Source organism: Mauremys reevesii, linkage group 2 (assembly GCF_016161935.1).
Source record: "Mauremys reevesii isolate NIE-2019 linkage group 2, ASM1616193v1, whole genome shotgun sequence".
In the NCBI taxonomy this organism is placed as follows: domain Eukaryota; kingdom Metazoa; phylum Chordata; order Testudines; family Geoemydidae; genus Mauremys; species Mauremys reevesii.
In genome coordinates, this window is record NC_052624.1 from 197,887,120 (window position 1) to 197,909,379 (window position 22,260).

The 22,260-nt window shown below is 45.2% G+C and overlaps 1 protein-coding gene across 3 annotated transcripts in view; it reads left to right on the forward strand.

Moving 5' to 3' along the window:
• Positions 1–2,393: 2,393 nt before the first annotated feature.
• SPIRE1 (spire type actin nucleation factor 1) overlaps positions 2,394–22,260 on the forward strand; it is a 182,861-nt gene continuing 162,994 nt past the window's right edge. The window contains exon 1 of one of the 3 annotated variants that reach the window (XM_039526302.1): positions 2,394–2,868. In XM_039526302.1, coding sequence (XP_039382236.1) covers positions 2,550–2,868 — 319 coding nt within the window. In that variant the 5' untranslated portion in view covers positions 2,394–2,549. Of the gene's footprint in view, positions 2,869–17,479; positions 17,579–22,260 lie in introns of those variants that run through there. The other 2 variants (XM_039526303.1, XM_039526305.1) reach the window with 2 other exon arrangements.

The window sequence follows — 22,260 nt, forward strand, 5'->3', positions numbered from 1 at the left end:
GCCCTGAAGAAACTACAATTTAAGTAAATCACAAGAGAAACCTCATATCTAACTGGATAGGAGTGAGAGAAATTTGATCAGAAATGGTTGTGGGTGAATCCAAAGTGCAACTCTGTAACAGTATAGAAATCTTCACATTATACCCACTAATCTACATTTGTGTAAACCTTCCAGTATACAAGTACTATAAGTAAAATTTTCTTTACATTTAAGTTACATATAATCAACAATATAATAGCCTCTTCTGCCTCCCAAGTTGGGGGGAGAATATCTTCAATTTTCAAGAGAAGAACTTTCCATACTCAAAGCCTGCTACTTGCATGTTCTAAACATTTTAAAAACCTTATTTACTTTACATACAATAGTTTAATTATATATTATAGACTTATAGAAGGCAGTTCTTTCAGTATCTGTTTTCAAATCAAGGCCTGCCCACTTGTGATGCCCAGTACATTGTGTAGATGTGCACAACTGCCACTCTTCTTTGTATGCTTTACTGAGCAATTAAATAGTTATCTATGCTGCTATTTTAAATTGAGTAGTAAATGTCGAAATAGATTCAATTGGTGTAATGACCCAACCATTCCCAGTCTTTGTTTAAACCACAGTTAATTGTATCTAGTTTGCATATTAATTCAAGTTCAGCAGTCTCTCTTTGGAGTCTGTTTTGAAGTTTTTTTGTTGCAAAATTGCCACCTTCAAGTCTGTCACTGAGTGGTTAGAAAGTGGTTGAATCTATTTCCCTATGTTAAGTTCTCCTCACACCTTCTATGGGCCATCTTAATTATCACTTCTAAAAGTTTTTTTCCTCCTGCTAACGATAGCTCATCTCAATTGATTAGACTCTGCCTGTTGGTATGCATACTTCCACCTTTTCATGTTCTCTGTATGTATAAATATCTCCTGTCTGTGTGTTCCAGTCTATGCATCCGAAGAAGTGAGCTTTAGCTCACGAAAGCTCATGCTTAAATAAATTTGTTAGTCTTTAAGGTGCCACAAGTACTCCTGTTTTTTTTTTTTGCGGATACAGACTAACACGGCTGCTACTCTGAAACCTGTCAGTGTACTGGAATGTGAGACCTAGGAAAATCAAAGTTTGCTAGTCATCCTACTATTTGGCGAGCAATTCAGTTTTCATGGCTCTATACTGAATCCTGCCAGCTTAATGTGCAGAATAATTAGAGTTCCAAATGTATAGCACAGTGTCTCCTGAAGTTGCACAGGGAAAGCATTGTTGCACATTTTATTGCATAAAGGCCTCATGATCTCTGTATCATGGCATTGTTTAATTAATTAAAATAGTTTTTTTAGAGTGTAGAGTTTTTCATGTCATGCCATAGACGATTCATGCCTTCCCATACTGGGGGGCACAATCTAAATGGGAGGACACATGACAACCCCACGTTTCCTCTGCCCAGGAACTCCCTGAGTCCAGGTCAGGGCCACAGTGCTCTCCCCACCCCACCAGAGGTACCTGTAAGAGGGGGCTCTGTCCTGCTGCTGCACCTTCCCCGCCCCGCTCCCACATGTCCCTCTCCCTCCCTCATCAGCAGGCCAAACAGATAGCTGGTGGGGGCACTTGACCCCCTCATGCATTGTTTCTGCATGTTACAAAGGAAGACCTCTAGGTACATAGACATGCTTTCTAATTGAAAGCATTGCACTGGTTGCCATTGGATTTTTTTTCCTAAAAGATAAACTCTAGGAATTATTTTGGGGAAGTTCTATGGCCTGTGCTATATGGGTGATCAAGGATCGGCAACCTTTGGAACGCAGCCCATCAGGGAAATCCGTTGGTGGTCTGGGACGGTTTGTTTACCTGCAGCATCCAGAGCTTTGGCTGATCGCAGCTCCCACTGGCCACGGTTCGCCGTTCCAGGCCAATGGGGGCTGTGGGAAGCGGCATGGGCCAAGGGATGGTAAACAAACTGGCCTAGCTCGCCAGCGGATTTCCCTGACAAGCCACATTCTAAAGGTTGCCAATCCCTATCAGGTTGCTATGGTAGCTGGATGTTGGAGTAGAAACCCTGGGTGCACTGAAGCGCCTCTTTGCTTTGGCCTGCGCTTTGTTTCTGCCAGCTCCTCTATGTGGCTTATGCTTCCCGACTCTGAGCCCCTATGTGCAAGTCTGTGTCACGCGTGTCCCTGCGCAGAGGTGCTGTGTACGGTGCCGCAAGCGCTGTACCAAGGAAGCTGGCCGAGGAGGGGCTTCGTCTGGCTGTAGGGGGCGGCTAAATCTGGGTCTCGTGTCAACCCCTCCCAGCCACTGAGCGGCGGCCCGGCGCTTCCCCGGCCCCGCTCTCCCGCCGGCAGGAGGCGGTGCGGCCCCGCGGAGATCTGGCGGGGAGGGGACGCCGCTGCGTTGCTATGAGCTGGCGGCCGCGCTGCCGCTGACAGCTGGGGCGCTGCTGCGGGTCGGTGCTCGCCGCGTATCCGGCGGCGCGGGCTGGCGGGGCAGGGGGAGTATGAGGCCGGCGCGGACGGGGCGCAGCGGGGCCCGGCAACAGAGCTCCCTGCGGTGAGGCGCGGCAGGCAGCAGCGGAGCCGGGATGGCTCGCGCCGGGGCTGCGGCGGAGGCGCTGCCCGGAGACTGGCCCCGGGAGGCGGCGGCAGGAGACGTCTCCTGCCGCAGGGAGGACGAGGCGCGGGACGCGCTTTCCCTGGAGCAGATCCTGAGGCTCTACAACCAGCCCATCAACGAGGAGCAGGCGTGGGCCGTGTGCTACCAGTGCTGCGGCTCCCTGCGGGCCCGGGCCCGCCGCCGCGACACCCCCGCCGCCAGGGCGGAGGCGGCCTCCCACGTCCGCATCTGGAAGGACGGAGCCGTCACCCTGGAGCCGCCCAGCGGGGCTTCCCCTCCGGCAGCAGGTGAGGCGGCCAGGGGCGCCCTGCGGGTACAGGCTGCTCCCCACCCCGGGCCTCCCTCTCGCAGTGACCCCGGGTCAGGGGGTCGGCTCCGTCCCGGCGCCCACCCCCGCAGCCCTGGGGGTGAGTCTGAGCCCGGCCCGGGGCGTCTCCCTTTCCCCATTGCTGTCGACCTGGGGCTGTTCCAGCCCCTCCTGTTATCCGGCCCGTCTCTTCTGCGGGGCTCCGGGCTGCCTCCAGCCTGCGCCCCTTCCCCACGGCCCCGGCTTCCCCCTCTCCAGCCGCTCCGCACCGCACCGAACTGAATCTGGGGTGTGTCCCCCCCCCAGCGCAATCCTTTCCCGTTCACAGTGTGTGTAAATCCCCTTCCCCAGGACCCGTCCGCCTGCGGCCGCGGCGATTCTGTTCCTGGTTCGTCCGAGTGTGATCTCCCGCCGTGTATGAATGGCACATTTCCCCATCCCTGCTGTAAATGGCTGTATTGAACGTGGGTCTCCCATGTTGGGCCCTACTGTACCTCTTGTCCCTCTCCCCCATCGTGGTTGATGCGGAGACGAGCAGCACAGAGCCCGCGGAATGGCAGAGAATTATAGCCGGACCGCCCGGGAGTGTGTGCGCTGCACCTTAGAAGGGGTCAGAGCAAACCGGCCTCAGTGGCTTTCTTTGCGATAGCTTGTCTAGTGTAGTGCTGCACTGGCTCTCCCAAGCTGGACTGACTAACAGTGCCCCAGGTACACAAGGGTGGGCGTGTAGATCTAGAGAGCTCTTCAATCAGAATCCTTCTGCTGGGAGAGGGAGCCTGGAGAAGGGAAATCGAAGAAAGCTGCTCATGTAGGTCAGCATGAGGAGGGGGAAAGCGCTGCAAAGCAAAACAAAGAGAGCAGCTGTCAGAGCGACTGTGCACACTGTTCGGAGGACTGAATGTTGAGGGGGAGGAGGAGGTATTAACGATGTGTGCCTTTGTTTGTGCCTTTGTTTGTGCCGTTTGGCATCCAAAAAGAAATAAAGGTAGTAAATTTTTCCAGAGAATACCAAATTAACAGAGGCATATAGTGGTTAGGGAGTAATACTATAACATATAATAAAAGCTTATTTGTATGCATTTTCGATATCCAGGGTAGAACATACAGGATGTGAAATATAAATATTTTAAATTTATGATGCACACATAGATATATAATACAGTATGTGCAATATTTTATAATGGAGTATAATTATAATGTATAATATATATTTTGGTGTCTGAGTAATATAATACCATATTATAAGTATTTTATAAGATGTACCTTTCAAATGTCTCTGATTATATTACCTCTCCTAAAACATTTTTGAAAACTGATCAGCATCTTAGGACACTTACCAGAAATAGATTGATGTTATAGATAGGTATGCTAAGGTTAGCCACATAGCAAAACCATTTATATCTGCCAGAGACATAGTACACACCACTAGGTATTTTAAAGTTTATAGAAAAAATGTATTTTCAGTTGTCATAAAAAAATTTCAGTCCATGGAGTTTCAAAGCTCATGTTCATAAGTGAAAAAGCCTATAAGCTCTTTTTTTATGTAAACAAAACTTGATTTCTGTATGAAATCTAAAGCCATCAGTATGAAGGATATAAAAGTGAAGCAGATCTCACAGATAAAAGCATCCCAAAAGTCCACATCATCATAAGAGTAAATGTCAGCGGAATTCCTTAATAGGAATCAAGATTTGAAAATTGATATGAAACAGAGGATTATTATATAAAGTCTTAAAAATGGGAGTAACATAAATTAAGCATTTAGAACATGAATACTAATCTGGCATTATGAATTAATTAAGTCTTTTAAAAGATGTGTCTGTCTGGACAAACAGTGGCAGAGAATTACAGTAATCCTGTCTGGAACTAGTGAGGGTGCATACAAATATCAAAATACATAGGGTGAAAAATAAGACATAATCTTGTGATATGATTTACATAAGTCTAACGAAAATTCCAGTTTGAAATTGATCTGGAATGCTTTTAAAATAATAATAAAAAAAGTCTGATATTGCGTCAATTGAAAAATTTACACCACAACTACTAACCAGTGGGACAAAACCTCCACAACCAGCCCCTGCATTTTGCAGGGACACGGGAAGAGAGTTGTGCACTGCAGAAGCACATTTTACTTCTAATATTTTCAATCAGACTTTTTTCAGAAAATGTATTAACTTAATACATCACTCTTGTTTGTGTTTATACCACCTTTCCTTTCCTGTCTTCACTCCACTTCCTGTTTTCTTTCTTATAACAGCTCATGATACATCTTTTTCTTAGTTGTCTTCAGTAAGGCCCTGTCTAGGCAAGGATTAAAGTGTGATGTAAAGCTCAGGCTCCTCATTAGGCTTTAACTTGACCAGTTTATCTCATGTTAAATGTAGTGTGCCTTGTCTACACTAGACTTCTAAAATGTATTACTCAACTAATATCATACTTTAAATCTTAGTATAGACAAGGCCTAGTTTTTTTCTTTTCCGTTTTTCCCTCCAACCCCTTATATAATTTTCTCACATTTTATTCCCTGTCTTCTCCCTATATTTTGTGTGTCACCCTGACACATCTATTCATATTACCTACTCATGTTTAGGCCTTGTATCAGCCTCCAGCTGGTAGGTGTCTGATAAATTTGAATCCTCCACTCAACACCACCCATGGCTGCTGAAAGGGATCAATGTTCTCTGTGTTCCTCCCTCCCACCCTACATCCTCCTGACAGCTGTAATTTTTTGGGAGTGGTTTTGCAAAATATACCTCTTCCTCAGCTTTCTGGATTCTGCCAAAGTTTGCTGAGGGTGTGTGTTCTTCAGTACTATTCTGTAACGGAAGCCACACTAGGACTTACCCAGAGATTTATTTAATTCGAACAACTGGGCTTTTTGCCGAACACCCACGTTTACCCCCACCCGGCAGAACTATTAGAGCTAAATACGCACTTGCTAGCTCAATTCCGCAGGTGGATCACTTGCAGGAATGGCTGTATCACACAGCTCATGGAACCACCACTCTGGTCTTGCCAGCGACACAGTGGGTCTGACCGGCCTGTTCATTTTTTCACAGCAAATGTTTGAATCTTCCACATCTGTTTTCCTGTCTAATCTCTGTGAATCTTTTGTTCTGATGCAGAGTTCTCCAGGCTTTTCCTGCTCCTGGGCGAGCTGCAGCAGAGTGCCTCAATGCAGAATCTGCAGAGAGTCCCAGCATGGGCATCCAGGAGGGAGCGGCAAGTCCTGCTGTCTCCTGGCCAGAGGAGTCTCTGTGCAGCTGGGCGGCAAGTCCACCAGCGAAGGAACGCTGAAGAAAGCGAAAAAAAGAAAAAAGCCACTGCGGGAAGCGAACGAAGGGATCGGAGTGAAGACAAAGTGAAAAAGACACAAAAAATACGAAAAGTGATCAAAAGCAAGCAGCCGCGCTGGCGCAGACGCACAGCCGCAGGTGACATTCCCAGGTGGTCAAAAGCGGGTGTGCCGTGTGCCGGTGGGGACTGCCAGGACCCAGAAGTGTAGGGACAGGCTTCAGGCCAGATAGTGTGGGGGACAGGAGGAAGGACCCGAAGGGGGGACCGCAGGCATGGTCGTCCCCGACCCCGCCTCCAGCACACATCTCTTCATCACCCTCACAGAGATTCCCCAGACAGCCATCCCCACCCTCACATCACGCCCAATCATCAGGGACACAAGGCTCTCACAGAGATAACCCTTAAGATTTTTCTTTTTAAAATTCAACTTTTATTTAAACAAAACTATATAAATTAAAAAAAAAAACATAAAAACTAAAAAAAAACAAAGCTATAAAACAGCAAACAAAAATGAAACTAAAAAAAAGAGCAAAGCAAAAAAAAGCTCAGAACAAAAAGTCTCAACAAACAGCTTGGAAGTTTGATAGAGAGCAGCTCTATGGAAAAGAGCTCTCACAGGCCCTCGCGTTGAAGCAATAGGGTGCTCGCCATGCCATTCAGGTGCTGAGCGGGGGCCCTCCCTCACGCCAGCTCTCACGCTCTCGCGCCATGCAGTGCTCTGGCCTAGCCTGACTCAGCTCTCTCGGGTGATGTCACCTGTGTGGTGCCTGACACGCCTAGTTGTGGCTGTGGTGTGGAAGTGCTGCATCTAATTAGTGGAATTGTGGATGCATGACTGTGTTTTACTTTGCATTACTTTGCATAAGAATATAGAGTTTTACTTTTTTACTTTGCATAAGAGATTTTACACAGAACGTGTTTTTTTACTTTTTTAAGAATGACGCAGGGGAACAGGCGGTCACCATGCAGGGCAGAACATAGACAGGGGGTCTTTGCACTTCACAGCAGGAGCAGCAGCAGGATTTTGCACATCTTTTCTTTCACCACACTATCTGTCAGGACAGCTGTACTTATCTTTTTTGACAGTCAGTCTGTCAGCCTGTACAGCTCAGCTCGCTGTTGTGCATCCAATCGCAGCTCACTGATGCTCGCGCAAGCTGCAAGTGCAGTCGCGCCTTGCAATTTCAGTCTGATTCCCTGAATCTTGGAGTTCTCTGATCTCTCTTCGGACTAGTTCACTGTCTCCTGGACTACTGTTTTGTTCTAGTCTTTTACTGTTTTCGCCTTCCACTTGTTTGCTTCACTTCACGGACTGCCCAGCATCACACAGCTTGGCTTCTTCATTTCACGCCAGAAGCAAGAAGGAGAGCGAAAGCATCCCCGGACTGCTGAAAGACTGGCCTAGGCCAGGCAGTGAGCCAGGGGACAGAGCAGAGAGGACTGAGGGGAGCTCAGCACACCTGCAGGCGGAGACAGAGGAGGCGGCAGAAGGCGAGCAGGCAGCGAGACAACGCTGCTTGGTCAGGGAGGGGAGGGACGGCAGGGAAGCGGCTGGTCTGAGAGGAGCGCGCAAGATGTCGGCAGAGGAGAGAGGCAGTGCACCTGAGGCAGAGCAGCCACGCTGCAACCCTAACGCAGTGCCCTGTCCCCCCCCCTCCCTCCAAGCAGCGCCCAAGGAGGTGCCAAGAGAAGTCCTGTCCCGCTCACCCAAAGTGAGTGGCACTGCACATAGGGGCAGCACGCTAATGTCGCCTAGAAGTTCTTCCCTTAAAGTCATTCCCAGTCTACATCCACCCCCAACCCCCAGTCCCCAACAAAGGATCAACCAGTCATGGTTTACTGGTTTGCGCTGTCACCTCGCTTCGTGTCAGTGTTTCGTGGGGTGTCACTCTTTTTTCAGTACGTTTTTCGTGCCATTAGACTTTACAGACTTGGGGGCAGGGTCAAGGTGCAGGGCACACACACACTGCAGTCAACACAGGGGCCAGGCACTGTGGCCTGTCACAGGCTGCCCAGTGTCTTTGCAGGGGTGTGAGGTCCTGGGGCTTGTCCTGTGCCTGGTCTTTCGATGTGCTTCTTCATGCATTTGCGCATCCCCCCGGTCACCCCAATCCTCCCCCTTCCCCTGCATCCAGACGGTCACCCACTCCCCCCCTCCCCCCCCCCCCCAAGAGACCTCCCCCCCCCCCCCCCACCCCCCCCCCCCCCGCCACACCCCACCCCCCCCCCCCCAAAAAATGCACCCCCACCCCACCACAACCACCCATCACAGCACACCATGCTTCCCCAAACAAGAAAAACAGATTCAAAGTCAAACAGAAGATTTTATTAAAATTAAAAAAACAACAAAAATTTAAAAAAAATTTCCTTAGTTTGGGAAAACTTGGTTTATGATCAGGCTCTCTTAAAATCAAGTGGACAGTCAAAATTTAAAATCTGCTCAAGTTGCTCTCAACCTGCTCAAAGCCTCCTCGCTTTCTGCTCCTGATGCATAAACTGGCGCTTGCTCTCTGGCTCTCTTCATGCTTGTCTGGCTCATTGCTCCAGCAAAAAGCTGCCAACCTCTCCTCCTCAACCTCTCAACAGGCCAAGCCAACACACACAAAGCCCAGCACACTCAGACAGAGATCACAGCTACGAGAGAGCAAGGGATAGCAGCGGGGATAGTCTTTTCGCTCCGAGAGCCGCGTCCACCATCTCACCCCACCACCCCGAGCCACCAGCCTCCACCACCCTTTGCACTTTGCTCAGCGGGTGTTGAAGAGTCCTTTTTCAGTGTCAAATCAGCAGGGCATAGGCGGGCGGGAGCCCCGAGGCACAGCGGGGGCATCTCCTTATCCATCCACTGTGGGCTCTTGAGGGTCCTGAACATTATTTCCTCCGTTTTGAAGTGCCTGCCTGCCTGCGCGTCATGAACCGTTCCGCCCCACCCTGAACATGCCCTGAACCCACGCCCATATGGTTGCCCGATCCACCGTTGCACCAGCTTGCACCACCCCGCCTCCACCACAGCTGTCAGCACTGGCTGTGGGCTGGTGCTGGGATAGGGATGTGGGCTGGTGGGATGGCCCCACCGCAGATTTGGGTCCCAGGCCATCTAGCCCTATCGTGATGACCTTGACATCATCTATGATGACCTGGACATTTCGACACTCGTACCTTCAGTCACTACGCGAAGAGCACATTGCTCCCCCTTGAATGGGCTACTTGAATGACAGCACGCCCACGGTACTGACCGCTGACTGGGCGCTGACAGTTTCCTGAGGGGCTATGGCCCACAGCTTGGCACACAGTCAGGCTGCACAGTTCCTTCTGTCCTGGCGCGCTCAGGGCTGGGGACAGCAGGTCACACACAGCAAAACACAGTTCACACGCAATGAAGTTCTTCGCCATCCTGTGTCATCCCAGACCTGCAGCACCCAGTCCTGCCCACCCCTGTGCCTGTGCTTGCTTCAGAATCTCTGCCCCCACCCCCCACCACCCCAACCACCCCCATGATTGCCCCCCTCCCGCACTGCGCCTGCTCTGAGAGAGGAGCTCGCTCTCTTCACACGCCGTGCTCTCCTCCTTTGCCCGTTGCCTTTCTCAGCATGCAACTGGTGGGGAGTGTGGCGGTGCGAGAGCGACGCGGCGCGAAGTGCAGCGATGAATCGAGGCGCAGCCATGCCGCGGCTGTGCTGTCGCGTCGGCGGTGGCGTGTGCTGTAACCAGAGAGAAGCGAGATTTCCGCCGCGCGCGCGGGCGAAGAGAGGGAGAGGGGATTGACGCGTTCAAATGACGACACATTTTCCCCCAGCATGCATTGGGGAAATCCAACAATTCCAATGGGCAGCGGGCGGGCGGGTGTGCTGGAACCCACAGTGACACCGCTTCAAAAAAAGCTGGCTGCGTGAATAATGTCAGAAGAGAAGTTATTGTGTATTTAGTATGGATACACAAATTCGACTTATTAAGGTCAAATCCACAAATTCGACTTAAGTAGATTCGAAATAGTCCTGTAGTGTAGACAAGCCCTCAGCCTCTGTTTTCAGGTCCTCTTCTGCAGTGGGTGGTGTAATGCTTCTGGCCCATGGCTTTCACAAGCAGCAATAGCATGAAATCAACTTGATTTTAGCTTTTCATTGCTACTCACATTGTCTGGTTAGTAGCAATGAAAATTAACAAGAATCATAGTTTCATTTTGCTGTAGCTTCGGAAGCAATGAGCAGTAGCACAGGCACTGCGGCTGTCTGTAGACTTAGGAAGACAGCATTGCATTAGTTTGTGTTTGGAAAATTAAACCAAAGTTATCTCCACAAACATAAAAGCTAGAAATTAATTACTATTTAAATTAAAAAACAGATTCTGCAGAAATTGGTGGCATTTTTCTAGAACAGCTTCCTGCAAGTGGATTTTTCAAACCCTGCTGTACATCATTAGGGGAATACACAGATATTTTAGAATTTACAAATAAATAGATTTTTAAAATGAAACTGACTAGACCTAGCATATAAAACGAAGAAACACACATTTGATCTGTTCCTCCTGCAGAAATTGATGGCATCACAACTAGTTCAGATGAGCATAAAGGGCCTGATCCAAAGCTCAGTGAAATGAATTGTAGCTTTTCCATTGGTTTTGGATCAGGACCAGGGTTACATACCATAAAGAGCTGTGAATGTCTGTAATGTCATCAGTTTGTACAGAAGAAATAACCCTGAAGTTGGGTCCTATGATGTATGTAAAAGAGAAAACGATTCTTAAATACTTTGTTTTGGTTATCTGTGCATTATGGTAATGATTAGGATTCTACATTTTTTTAACCTTTAAAATATTTTTTTCTGTTAAATTTCTAATGAATAAAAGCAAAGATATTCTGAATTTAGGTGGCTAGTCCATCCTACTTATCTTTATTCCTGCAGGGCATGTGGAGCACAAAAGCTAGTCTCTTGCACCAAGCTTTATTTTTCTGTGGTAATACACATAAGCACGTTTGATTCTAGGTTTAATGTACAGGTTTAATTTATCAAAAGAAGCAAATATTGGATGTTGGTTGCTGTTTTCGTATACAATGGAATCCTGTGTGTATGGGCAAATAAAGGAGTCTCCCGAGAATGGTATCTTGGTGTAGTGAACATTCAGGCTTTGTTGAGGATGCCTGTCAGTATAACGTATGCTAATAGAACAGCAAATGCAGAGATAAAGCAGTATTACAAAATTTGCTTTAGAGATGCCTATAAAGTACCTGACTGTCTTCAGAGTATATTGCAAATCTCATCATTTTGCTAGAGCTGAAGATGGGGAAGAAATAAACATTAAAAATGTAATAAGTATAAATAGATTAATCTAGCAGAAATGAAGTGCTGAATCCACTATGATCACCTTAGTATGAATCATAATTACTTTGTCTAGTATGTAAATACTACAGATATGTGGGTTCTTATATAAAATTGCAGAAACCAAGAAAGGTGCAAAATATGTTTAACTCAATTGGCTTGTTCTTCGTTACTTATGTTTTATGAAAAATAAATTTACAGCAACATTTGATAAAATGCCAGAGCAGATAAAAACAAAACCTCTGTATACGTTGGATCAGTGTTTCTCAATCTTTTTGGTAACAGGGACTGGCTTGCTGCCTTCCTAAACTGTGTCAGGGAGATCTCAGGGACCGGCAACTGGTCATTGAGAAACACTGAGTTAGAACATTTTGGTGTAGAGATGTGGTTTCATTATATAAATGCTATTGTGAATAAGCATTTCTTATCTATTATTTAAACCTCAAGTATATAGTGGAGGTGACAGTTACATGACTATAAAAACTGATATTAAATCCTTAGCAATGTATTCAGCAGTGTTAGAGTTGAACAAATATAAGGTTACTTCTCAGAAATAAGGTGATTGCTGTAAGTGATCTTCCAAATTTTAGTTAGTAAAAGCTCTAGCTTAAATGTTCCTTACATATGAGAAAATCTTTGGGATGGAAAAATATACTTAGAAATCTGTTTCCTTTACATGCTCCCTTGGGGCCAGATCCAATACCAGTATAAAGTCAATATACAGGTTTCTGTTAACTTCAGTGAGGATTGGATTGAGCTCCTAAAGAGAAGGGATGGCTTTGAGGAATTGTGGAGGGGGCAAGATGTGATTTGAAAATCTCACAAGTCCAGTCTCCAGCTGTCAATCATGAGGGCTGGCACATCCACAGTGCTCTCTTCCCGTACTCTACTGAGAGTGTGGCTTCCCAGAGAATGGTGGTGTCCGTGGCTGTTCTTTTCCACCATCCTCCACCTCACACGCCCACGGATAGAAGTCAAAGTGGAGAATTACTGCTCGTTTGACCAGCATTAATTATAATGCACATTTAATTCTCAAAATCTTCCACTAGTTGATGGGAGCACAGAGAATGTGTGCTCCTTGCCTCTCCCCCAAAAAGATTTGCAGAGTGTTGACTACAGAGTGGTTTTCACGAACTCCCAGGGTGGGGATACAGCATTCTGTAGAGGAATGGTTTCTGCTGTTCTGTCAGTAGTGTAGGGCCTTTCATGCCCTTCTTGCACCTTTTGTGTGCCTCTATATTGAAAAGGAGTATATGGGGCCTATTAACTTCAGATCTAGTTCATACATGGCAAGAGATGCTTTTTGCCCATTGGTCTTTAAAAATAACCTATATATATTTTTCTAAACAATGTTTTTTGAAAGAAATGAAAATGTATGTAAAAGGCATTATACTTCTAGTAATATTGACCCTTTGAAAGAAAATGGCGTGATAGATGGCAATTTCCTGCAATATTTTGGACAAACCTTCTTGAATTTAGTTAAACTTTACTGAATTAAGCTTAAGTATTTTAGGAGCCCACTATGTTAAAAATGCAAATGTTTATGTACTGTTGTGGGATTGTATGGAACTTTTTTAGGAGAAAGAGAGGATTAATGCAATCTTTGAAGTTCCTAATATCTCCAAATGGACTTTTTGAGACAATACGTATGAAGTAGATTTCCTAGGAAATATTAATATAAAGGAAATGCAAATTAAACACCTGGAATCTATCCATTTGAAGCTGTAGAGCTGAGCAGAGACTTGTTGTCTGGCTGATTACATATTCAGGTTCTCTTCAAAGAACCTAACCGGATAAATGAGTGATTCACATATTCATGTGTGGTTACTGTTCTGGGCAAAAGGGTGTTATGAACGCGAAACGACAGGAACATCAGTGTGTGGGGTTTTGAAGGACAGCTCACCTATCAAAGCCCATGCTGGAGTTACAGGGGTGATCTCTGGCAAGCTTATTAGCATGTGTGCAGGTCCTTTGTAATTTTTAATATGTTTTCTATGTATTGCTTTACCTTAAGAGTAAAATATGCTTACTTAGAGAGAACTGTGTGGTAACTTATAACTGGGGCAATTATATTGTATACTGTCTCTGAGGAGAGAAGCGAAGCATGCCTGCTTAGGAAGACTGTCTTTTGCTGGAAATAACCCAGAGAAGGCAAGGAATTGTTCAGCCTGGAAGTATCTCGGTCAGAAGGGGGAGAGATGCTGGTCTCCATCCAAGAAAGATGATGGCTGGAAAGCTGGAAGCCTAGATGGGGTGCCCTTGTGGAACCATAGAGGTGGAGTAGAGGCACAGTTGCCCTGAACTGTGACAAATGCATCAGAATAGCCATGAATTCCCTGTTTTGGTTTTAAAATTTGTTGCTTTTAATATTTGAAAGTATGTATGCTTTGAGAAATTAGTACTCCTTATAAGCTTAAATTAATTATTAATTATCTCTGACTTTGATTTTTTATTTTAACATATCCAGAAATGTAACTTACTGCTATTTAATGATAGTAAAGTTTGGTATCCTAAAGCTTCATAGTTACTTGCAGTCCTCAGTACATTGATAGAGTGGACAGATAAGATTGGCAGGCATAATTTTATATCAACTAATGGGGTAGGGTGGAAGTGGAACAGACACTCTTCACTAGAAAGGAAGAAAAAAACAGTTAATATTTCTTCCTGTCCACTTGTGTTAAGCTGTGAAAGAGGTACCATGAACCTTTGGCCTTGTTGCACTGGCTTTTGCCATTAGTATAGCTATACCAGTAAACTCCATTAATTCTAATCATGGTTTACATGGATGTACCCTGTGCACTAAGAGTTCACACCAGTGCCTCTACATTGATGGCTTAAAAACTCTGGTGTAGACAAGACTGGAGAGGGAGATGACAAATAAGCAAAGGACAAAAAACTTAATGGTAAGGAAGAAGTATATTGCCAAAAGAAACCTTGCAAGAAGCCTGACAAAACTAGAGGGTGACCTTGAAGTACACACACAAGGGAATATAACAAAAATGTGGTGGGTTGACAAATCAAGGAGGGAATGAGGAATAAATAATGAACAGTTGAGATTTAGGCAAGATCAAAGGAAAATATAAAAACAAGGAATAGCCTTAAATATAACCTACTGTAATATAGCCTAAATGTAACCTACTGCTGTAGGAAATATTGGCAGAATTGTAGGATTCAGACATTGTAGGTCCATCAAGACTTAAAGATAATAAAAAGGGTAAGTTAATAGGATTTTGCTATGAATGCCAGATCAAAGGGAACAATGATGAGATAAAATTTCTGAGACAAGAAAAGGCAAATCGGTGTCCCTAGCCTTTGTTTGCCAGAAGCTGGGAATGGGTGACATGGGATGGATCACTTGGTGATTACCCATCCTATTAATTCCCTCTGGGGCATCTGGCATTAGCCGCTGTCAGAAGACAGGATACTGGGCTAGATGGACCATTGGTCTGACCCAGCATGGCCATTCTTATGTTCTTATGGAATAGTTATTATTTGAATTACTGGGGCACTTAAGAGCCCTAGTCCTGGATCAGGACCCCATTGTGCTAAGCAATATATAAACAAAGAACAACAATACTGTCCCTGTAGAGTTTTACTGCTCAATTCGAGACCAGCAGGACCTGACTACAAGTATGGGTTTGAGTTGGAAAACAACCTGACCCTCTCATTCTTGGATTGGCTCTCTTCCTCCTGCCTGTAGGGTCGGCATGGTGCAGCAGGGGGCTGTGGCTGACAGGGGCTCAGGACACAGCCACTGCTGCACTGACCCCCAAGGGCAGGAGGTAGTGGCAGTGCTGACCTCAGGTTCTGAGGGAAGGGTCAGGTAGGAAAACACCTCAACCTTCTTAGGTTGCATGGGCTTGGGTCTGGTTCAGGTCTTGGTTGGGTTTAAAAATTAGTCCTGAGCAGATATCTAAGTCCCTGCTCCAAAAGCTCACAATCGAAGTATAAACAAGAGTCTCCAGATGATTACAGACAGATGGGGGAGTACCAGGAAACTAGAGACCATATTGGTCAGCAGGGTAGTCAGCAGCCTAACCAGCAGTCAAGTTTTTTGTAGGCATCACAGAAATGTAGAGTTTTAAAGGGAGGGGGGGTTGAAGGAGGATAAGGAGGGCTTTCTGTGGAGGTTTTCTGGGAGCTCCTCCCAGGTGCGAGGGGAACCATGGGAGAAAGCATGAAGGGGCTTATTTGAAAACTTAACAAATGGATGGTGGAGGCTTGAAGTGTGGGCCAGCTGGAGGTGGGAGTTGCCATCTCGGTAGTGAATGAGAGATGATAGCTAGAGTGAGGATTGATTGTGAAGGACCTTGAAAATGAAGACAGGTAGCTTATATTTGAGGTGATAGAGAAGGGGATCCAGTGGAGAGATGCAAAGAGAAGGGTGACAAGGTCAAAATGATGGGCAAGGAAAATGATCTTTGCAGTAACATTATGAATGAATATAAAGGGAGCAAGATGGCATTTGTCAAGGCCAGAGAAAAGGATGTTGCAGTAATTGAGACGTGACATGATGAGGGAAATGGAAGATATCTAACACCCTGGACATAAATTATGAAGGATTAATCCTACAAGTTTGGGAACATAGCACAAGAAGGCTTTTTTTATTTTGTGGTACAAGAACTGGGATGGGGGACATTCCTCTTTTACTTTTAGATGAATTCATGAGTTAGCGCAGGGCGATTGATACCTTAATAATGCTTATAAAAATACTTTTATAATGCTTAATAAATACTGTCCCACTTCAAATACAGTCTCAGGTTAGTCTTATTGGCAAATGTAGATAATTAAAATATGATTGAGAATGATATATTGAATTTTAGCACAACACATTTTCAAAGGAACAGAAGCCAGACAGATAAACAGTGCAATTAAGAGTATGCAAAAACTAAAGCCAAGGTTGAGAACAAACAAAAAATTGCATTAATAAGATGATAAACTTTTAAAATGGAGGCATAAGAGGTGAAAAAGACTGTGAGACTGGGCAAAAGTAATGAATTGACAAGAAATATAAATACAATTATATGCTGCAGGATTATCAAACTAGGATGGTAGTAAATAGCCTCGGTGAAATCCTGGCTCGATTGAAGACAATGGCAGAACTCCTATTGACTTCAGTGGAATTAGGATTTCTCCCAATAAATGTCTCCTCTCAGACTTCACATTCCTTTTCCCCTTCTAGTTTACCTTCTGTCCTTACATCTGCTGCCACATCCTAGACTCCTTCTTGCTCCCTCCATATTTGTCTGTCACCCCATTTCATTTTTATTCCTGTCCTCAACATGTTCCTCCGCTCCCTGATATTGCCCAGCACCTGTAGTCTCTTTTCCTACCTCTCCACATTGCCCTGCAATGCTCTCAAGTCTTGGTGTTACCAGCTCCCACAGTTTTATCAAAAGTCTCTCAATATTTGGTGTTCTTAATGCTCCAGCTTCTGGAATCAAGTGATTACATCATAATCTCAACTTCAATTTAAAAAAGGAAATTTCTTGTCCTTCAAGTTTCAGAGAGAAGCTTGAAAATGTGACCAGTGTGCATCCTAAAGGCTCAAAAATCCAAGGCAAACTAAATATTATATTTCTAAAATCTCACTATATTTTGGGGCCTGACTCACGGTTTCTAAACACTTGGGGTTAACAATACCGAGTCTGTTCCCTGACTACTAAATTCCTCAGCACTCCTCTTCCCTCTCTCTGGCCTCGTGCACATTCCGACTACCTGGTGTGGCCATCTTGCCTGAGGGCAGCCTGGCTTCAGCCATACTAGAAACAGTGGGAATTGTTCCCATCTTTACTATGGGACAGCCCCACTCCCACATGCAGAATGGGAAGGAAACGGCAGCCAACTTCAGTGAGAACAAACTGGGCTGAAGCCTTATTGGTAATAATGGGAGATGGTGGCCACAGAGAATGAGGGCAAAAATTCATGAGAATTTATTAATCAGTTAGACTAAATATGTATTTTTTCCTTTGTATTTAGTTAATCGGAGGTCATCTTCAGCCAGCACTTAATATCACTGGAGTGTCTGATTTAAAAAAACAAAAAAAAATCTTGAGTGGTACCTGAGAAACACTGAAGGTAGATTTTTCTTGACCTCTAACTTAATCTCTCCTCTAGAATGTTGCTGAGTTACTCTCACCAGTTAATCACAGACTTGCATGTTAGGCAGTTAATTGCACATCATGCTATATGATCTGCTAGTTCCACCTTATTGATTGCAGAATACTTTTTTCCCACGCTGATCCTTTCTGAATATGATTATCTACTCTAGGTTATTTTATACTGTAAGAAAGCAGGCATAGCACGTATGAGTTTATTAATGTTGCACCCAAAATGTGTTTCAGATGTATTGCTAGGCATAGAGTTGTCTCACCTACAGTAATTATTTTGTGTGTGTCTTAGAGGTTTTCTAAAACCACATCAGGTATTAATTTCAGAGGAACTTTTTGAAACATGAACTGTGTTAGCCCCTGGAGTGGCCTATAAATTGTTCTGTAAGGAAACATGGACTATTGATGAATTGGGCTCATTTTAAAAAGGCATTGTATTAGGTGTATGTAGTGTGGTTGTAGCCATGTCGATCCCAGGATATCAGAGAGACAAGGTGGGAGAGATAATATCTTTTATTGGACCAACTTCTCTCTTGTGTTAGGTGCATCACTTAAAGAGATCAAATATGAAAATGGTTATTTGTTTTACCCCTTCAGACTGATGGTGGGGTTTTCCGGTTGGTGTAGGGGCAATCCACCTCCCTGAGAGGTGGTAGCTTGGTCGACAGGAGAATTCTTCCATCGACCTCAGCACTGTGTATACAGGGATTTAGGTCATCTTAACAGTGCCACTCAAACACGTGGATTTTTGGCAGTCCTGACTGATGTAGTTAAACTGATGAAATTTTCTAGGCCTAAACCCATGATTTTTAGTGTCTAGCAAAGTTATGAATTTAAGATCCCAAGCTCATCTTTTGAAGGTGTTGTGCATGTTTCCTCTGAGGCTGAGAACTGAGAGATCAGATATGGAGTGATCATTTTATGAAAATTGTTTGCCTACGGGTGATAGTGTTTTTGTCTTTTATCATTTTTCTGTGTGAGTTCATTTGAGAGCGTGATTATCTGGTTTCGCCATCATACTTGTTATCAGGGAATTTGGTGCGCTGGATGAGGTACATCACATGTTGTAATAGGCATGTGTAGTACCCATGGATCTTGAAAGGTGTGCTGTGGAGGGAGGGTATTTATCATTGTAGCAGTGGAGATGTGTCTTCAGGTTTTGCATCTGTTGTCACGGCAGGGTCTGTTGCTGCTTTGAGTTGGTGGGTCCTGGTCTGTTGAGCGCTTCTGATGATGAGGTTGGAGGGTTGTCTGGGAAAAAATCTTTCAGAATATGGTCCACATTGACTATGGGTTGTAGTTAGTGATATCCTGTATGGGTTCCAATGTGAATGCTGCAAACATACTTGAGGGAGGGGGGAAGGAAAGTGAGGAATGATCACATGAACTAGACTGACTGTAAATTATGTCTTTGTTAGTGTTGTTGGTGTCTTGATAGCATCACACTACTGTAGTCCAGATTCTGCAATTCTGGCCAAACAAAAAATACTCTTATTCAGTTCCTTTTCACTTTCAGGGATAGTGAAAGCTGTTCTGTTGGTTAATACATGAGTAAATGAAATGCAGAAGAGCACAATCATATTTCCCCTTGCTCCCCAACAGTAACCGTTCTACAAGTCTCTGGAGCAAGTTAGCACGGCATCCTTATACAGTGAAATCTGTGTGAGAGATCACCCTTATGGGTAGTCACTTGTCTTTAGCCCATCAGAGAATATCTCAAAGAGAACTGAGTACAGGTTTGCTCCACCTTCCTAATAAAGACCTCTAGTAAGCAATTTATTTTTGTTAGTCACTTGGTCAGTTTAAATTTGTACAAATTATATGGGGTATGTTATTTGCTACACATGCAGGGTATGCTCCTAATTAGTTGTACTCAGCATCTCCAGAGCATAGTCAGCTGAAACACAAACTGTTATCTGCTGTTGTGTGGTACACAGTGAAATGTAAATGTGCTAATGTACTGTACCACTCCTGTCCACTGTTTATAATTTTTGTAAGCATAAAATTCAGTTCTCATCTATGCTGATATGTTCCTCCTCACAAATATGAAAATAAAAGCTTCAGATTCAATCTGCATATCGTCAGTAGCAATATAGCTTCAAGGCATCTTGTTAAATTATATTTTCTAAAATATATGAAATTAGTTTGTTTGGTAGTAATGCTCAAACAAGTCTTCAGATTTTCTTTATGGTAAAGAAATAGAGCGTTGCCTTATTGTTGTCATGACAGCAATTATTGTTCCTTCCCCATTGAAGGGGAAGTGACATTTTTGTTGGCGGGGCTGTGGTGGGGTGGGGCGGAGGTTTGTTACAAATGGGAGTTTGTGATGGAAGAATATAAGACTCAGTCCTGTGTAATACTGATCCTCATTTGAGGGTGCTCAGCAATTCACATAGATGTGGATATGCATTGTACAACTTTCTTTAACCCAGCATGCGGAGCGGCATGGGAGAAAGCATGAAGGTGCTTGTTTGAACATGTAACAAATGCATGATGGAGGCTGGCATCATGGGCTGATTGGAGGTGGGCATTGACCTCTCAGTAGTGAATTAGAGATGATAGGTAGGGTGTGGATAGATCATTAATGGCTTGGAAAGTGAAGACAAGTAGCATATATTTTCTGATAGAGAAGGTGGAGTCAGTAAAAAGATGCAAAGAGAGAGGTGACTTGGTCAAAGAAATATTGCAGAAATAGAGGGTTCTCGGAAGGGTAACAGAAATTATTTGGGGACAAGTCTATATACTATGTTAGTGTCTGTGATCTTATGCATAATTGTAGTTAGATCTGAAATGTTATGCAGCTTTACAGAAATATGTTAGTGTCTGTTCTTAATTTATAAAGTACATGTGGCAGAAATTGCATATGAGGTGGTAAAACAAAGTAATGGTATAAATGGGCTTAAATTGCAGCAAGGGTAGGATAGGTTGGACATTAGAAAAAACTTCTTAACTGTCAGGGTGTTAAGCACTGGAATAAATTGCCTGAGGAGGTTGTGGAATCTCCATCACTGGAGATTTTTAAGAGCAGGTTAGACAAACACCTTTAAGGGATGGTCTAGATAATACTTATACCTGCCATGAGTGCAGGGGGCTGGACTAGATGACCTCTTGAGGTTCCTTCCAGTCAGTAGCATAGCTAGTGGGATGCATCAGAAGCAGCTGCTTCTCCTCCCACATTTTAAAAAAAGCGGCGCCTCATGGGCTCCGCTCTGAACGGCCTGCCTGGCTTCCGCCCTGCCCCCGCCGATCAGCTGTGTCTCCCAGCAGGAGGGATATAGCTGATCGCGGGGTGGAAGTGGCACCTGCCGGCCAGCACTGCCAGCAACACGGCCAAAGGAGCCGTGGGGTGGGCGGCTGCCGCAGGCCGGCGCAGAAGCAGCTCGCTCAGATCGTGCCTGGCAGGGCTCGCTGCCTTCTTCCCCCACCCCCCAAGAGGTAGGGTCCCGGGGGCAGCTCCAGCCCCCTCTGCACAGAGAGCCCCGGGGACTCCAGCCCACTCCCATCCCCGGTAACCCCTCCCCAAGCTCCATACACAATGTACCCTTCCCATGTACCCCGTGCCCCTGCCTTTCCCTCCCCTCGTACCTCCGTCCTCTGCCAGCCTCCCTGTACAGCCATGGGGGGGACGGCGTGGCTGGGGAGGCGCAGCATGACTGCAGTGTGGCCGGAGGAGCCAGCCAAGGGGGGGGGGGGGGGCACGGCATGACCGGAGGAGCCGGGGGACGTGGCCGGAGGAGGAGCCAAGGGGGGGCACCTTTTTATGTTTGCTTGCTCCCCCTGCTGTTAAAACCTGGCTACGCTACTGCTTCCAGTCCTATGAGTCTATGAAATATGCCTTTTGTTTTGTTGCCCAGTTGGAGCATTTGCAAATAAAGGGGATAAATAACCTAACTTGATCCATCCTCCAGATTAGTTACCTTAAAAACAGACCATAGAGAAATTAAAGGAACTCTATTCTGCCTTGAAAATTTATGATAAATCTAAGTAGTGGTGGCAGCACAGGAGTAAGGAAATCTTCTGAAATTCACATGTGCTTCCTCTTGAGGGGGAAGTATGTAGGAGATATCAAAGATAAATGAAGGTGTATCTTGAGACTGTATATCTGAGATGAACTAGAGAAACTATTGTTTTTACAATCTGTACAACTTTGGGCCTCTGTTCATGCACCTGAACTGTAATTGAAGTTTTGGCTAGGATTGTACATATCAAGTTTATCCCCTTAGGACCTGAACATTGCTTTAAAATGTATTTGTTGTGCTCACAGTAGTTGAAACTGTCTAGTAAGTAGTTTTAAAGATCTGATGTGTTGGAGCATTGGAGAGTCATTTCAACTTGTGCCCAGTTTTTTGGTGACTTGAAGTTCTGGTGGATTTCTGTATATCAGTGTTTCCCAAACTTGGGACGCCGCTTGTTTAGGGAAAACCCCTGGTGGGCTGGGCTGGTTTGTTTACCTGCCACATCCGCAGGTCCAGCCGATCGCGGCTCCCACTGGCCGCGGTTCGCTACTCCAGGCCAATCGGAGCTGCGGCGCGGGCCAAGGGACGTACTGGCCGCCGCTTCCAGCCAGGGGCTTTCCCTAAACAAGCAGTGTCCCAAGTTTGGGAAACGCTGCTGTATATTATTGCATGCTATACATTTTAAAAATTACTT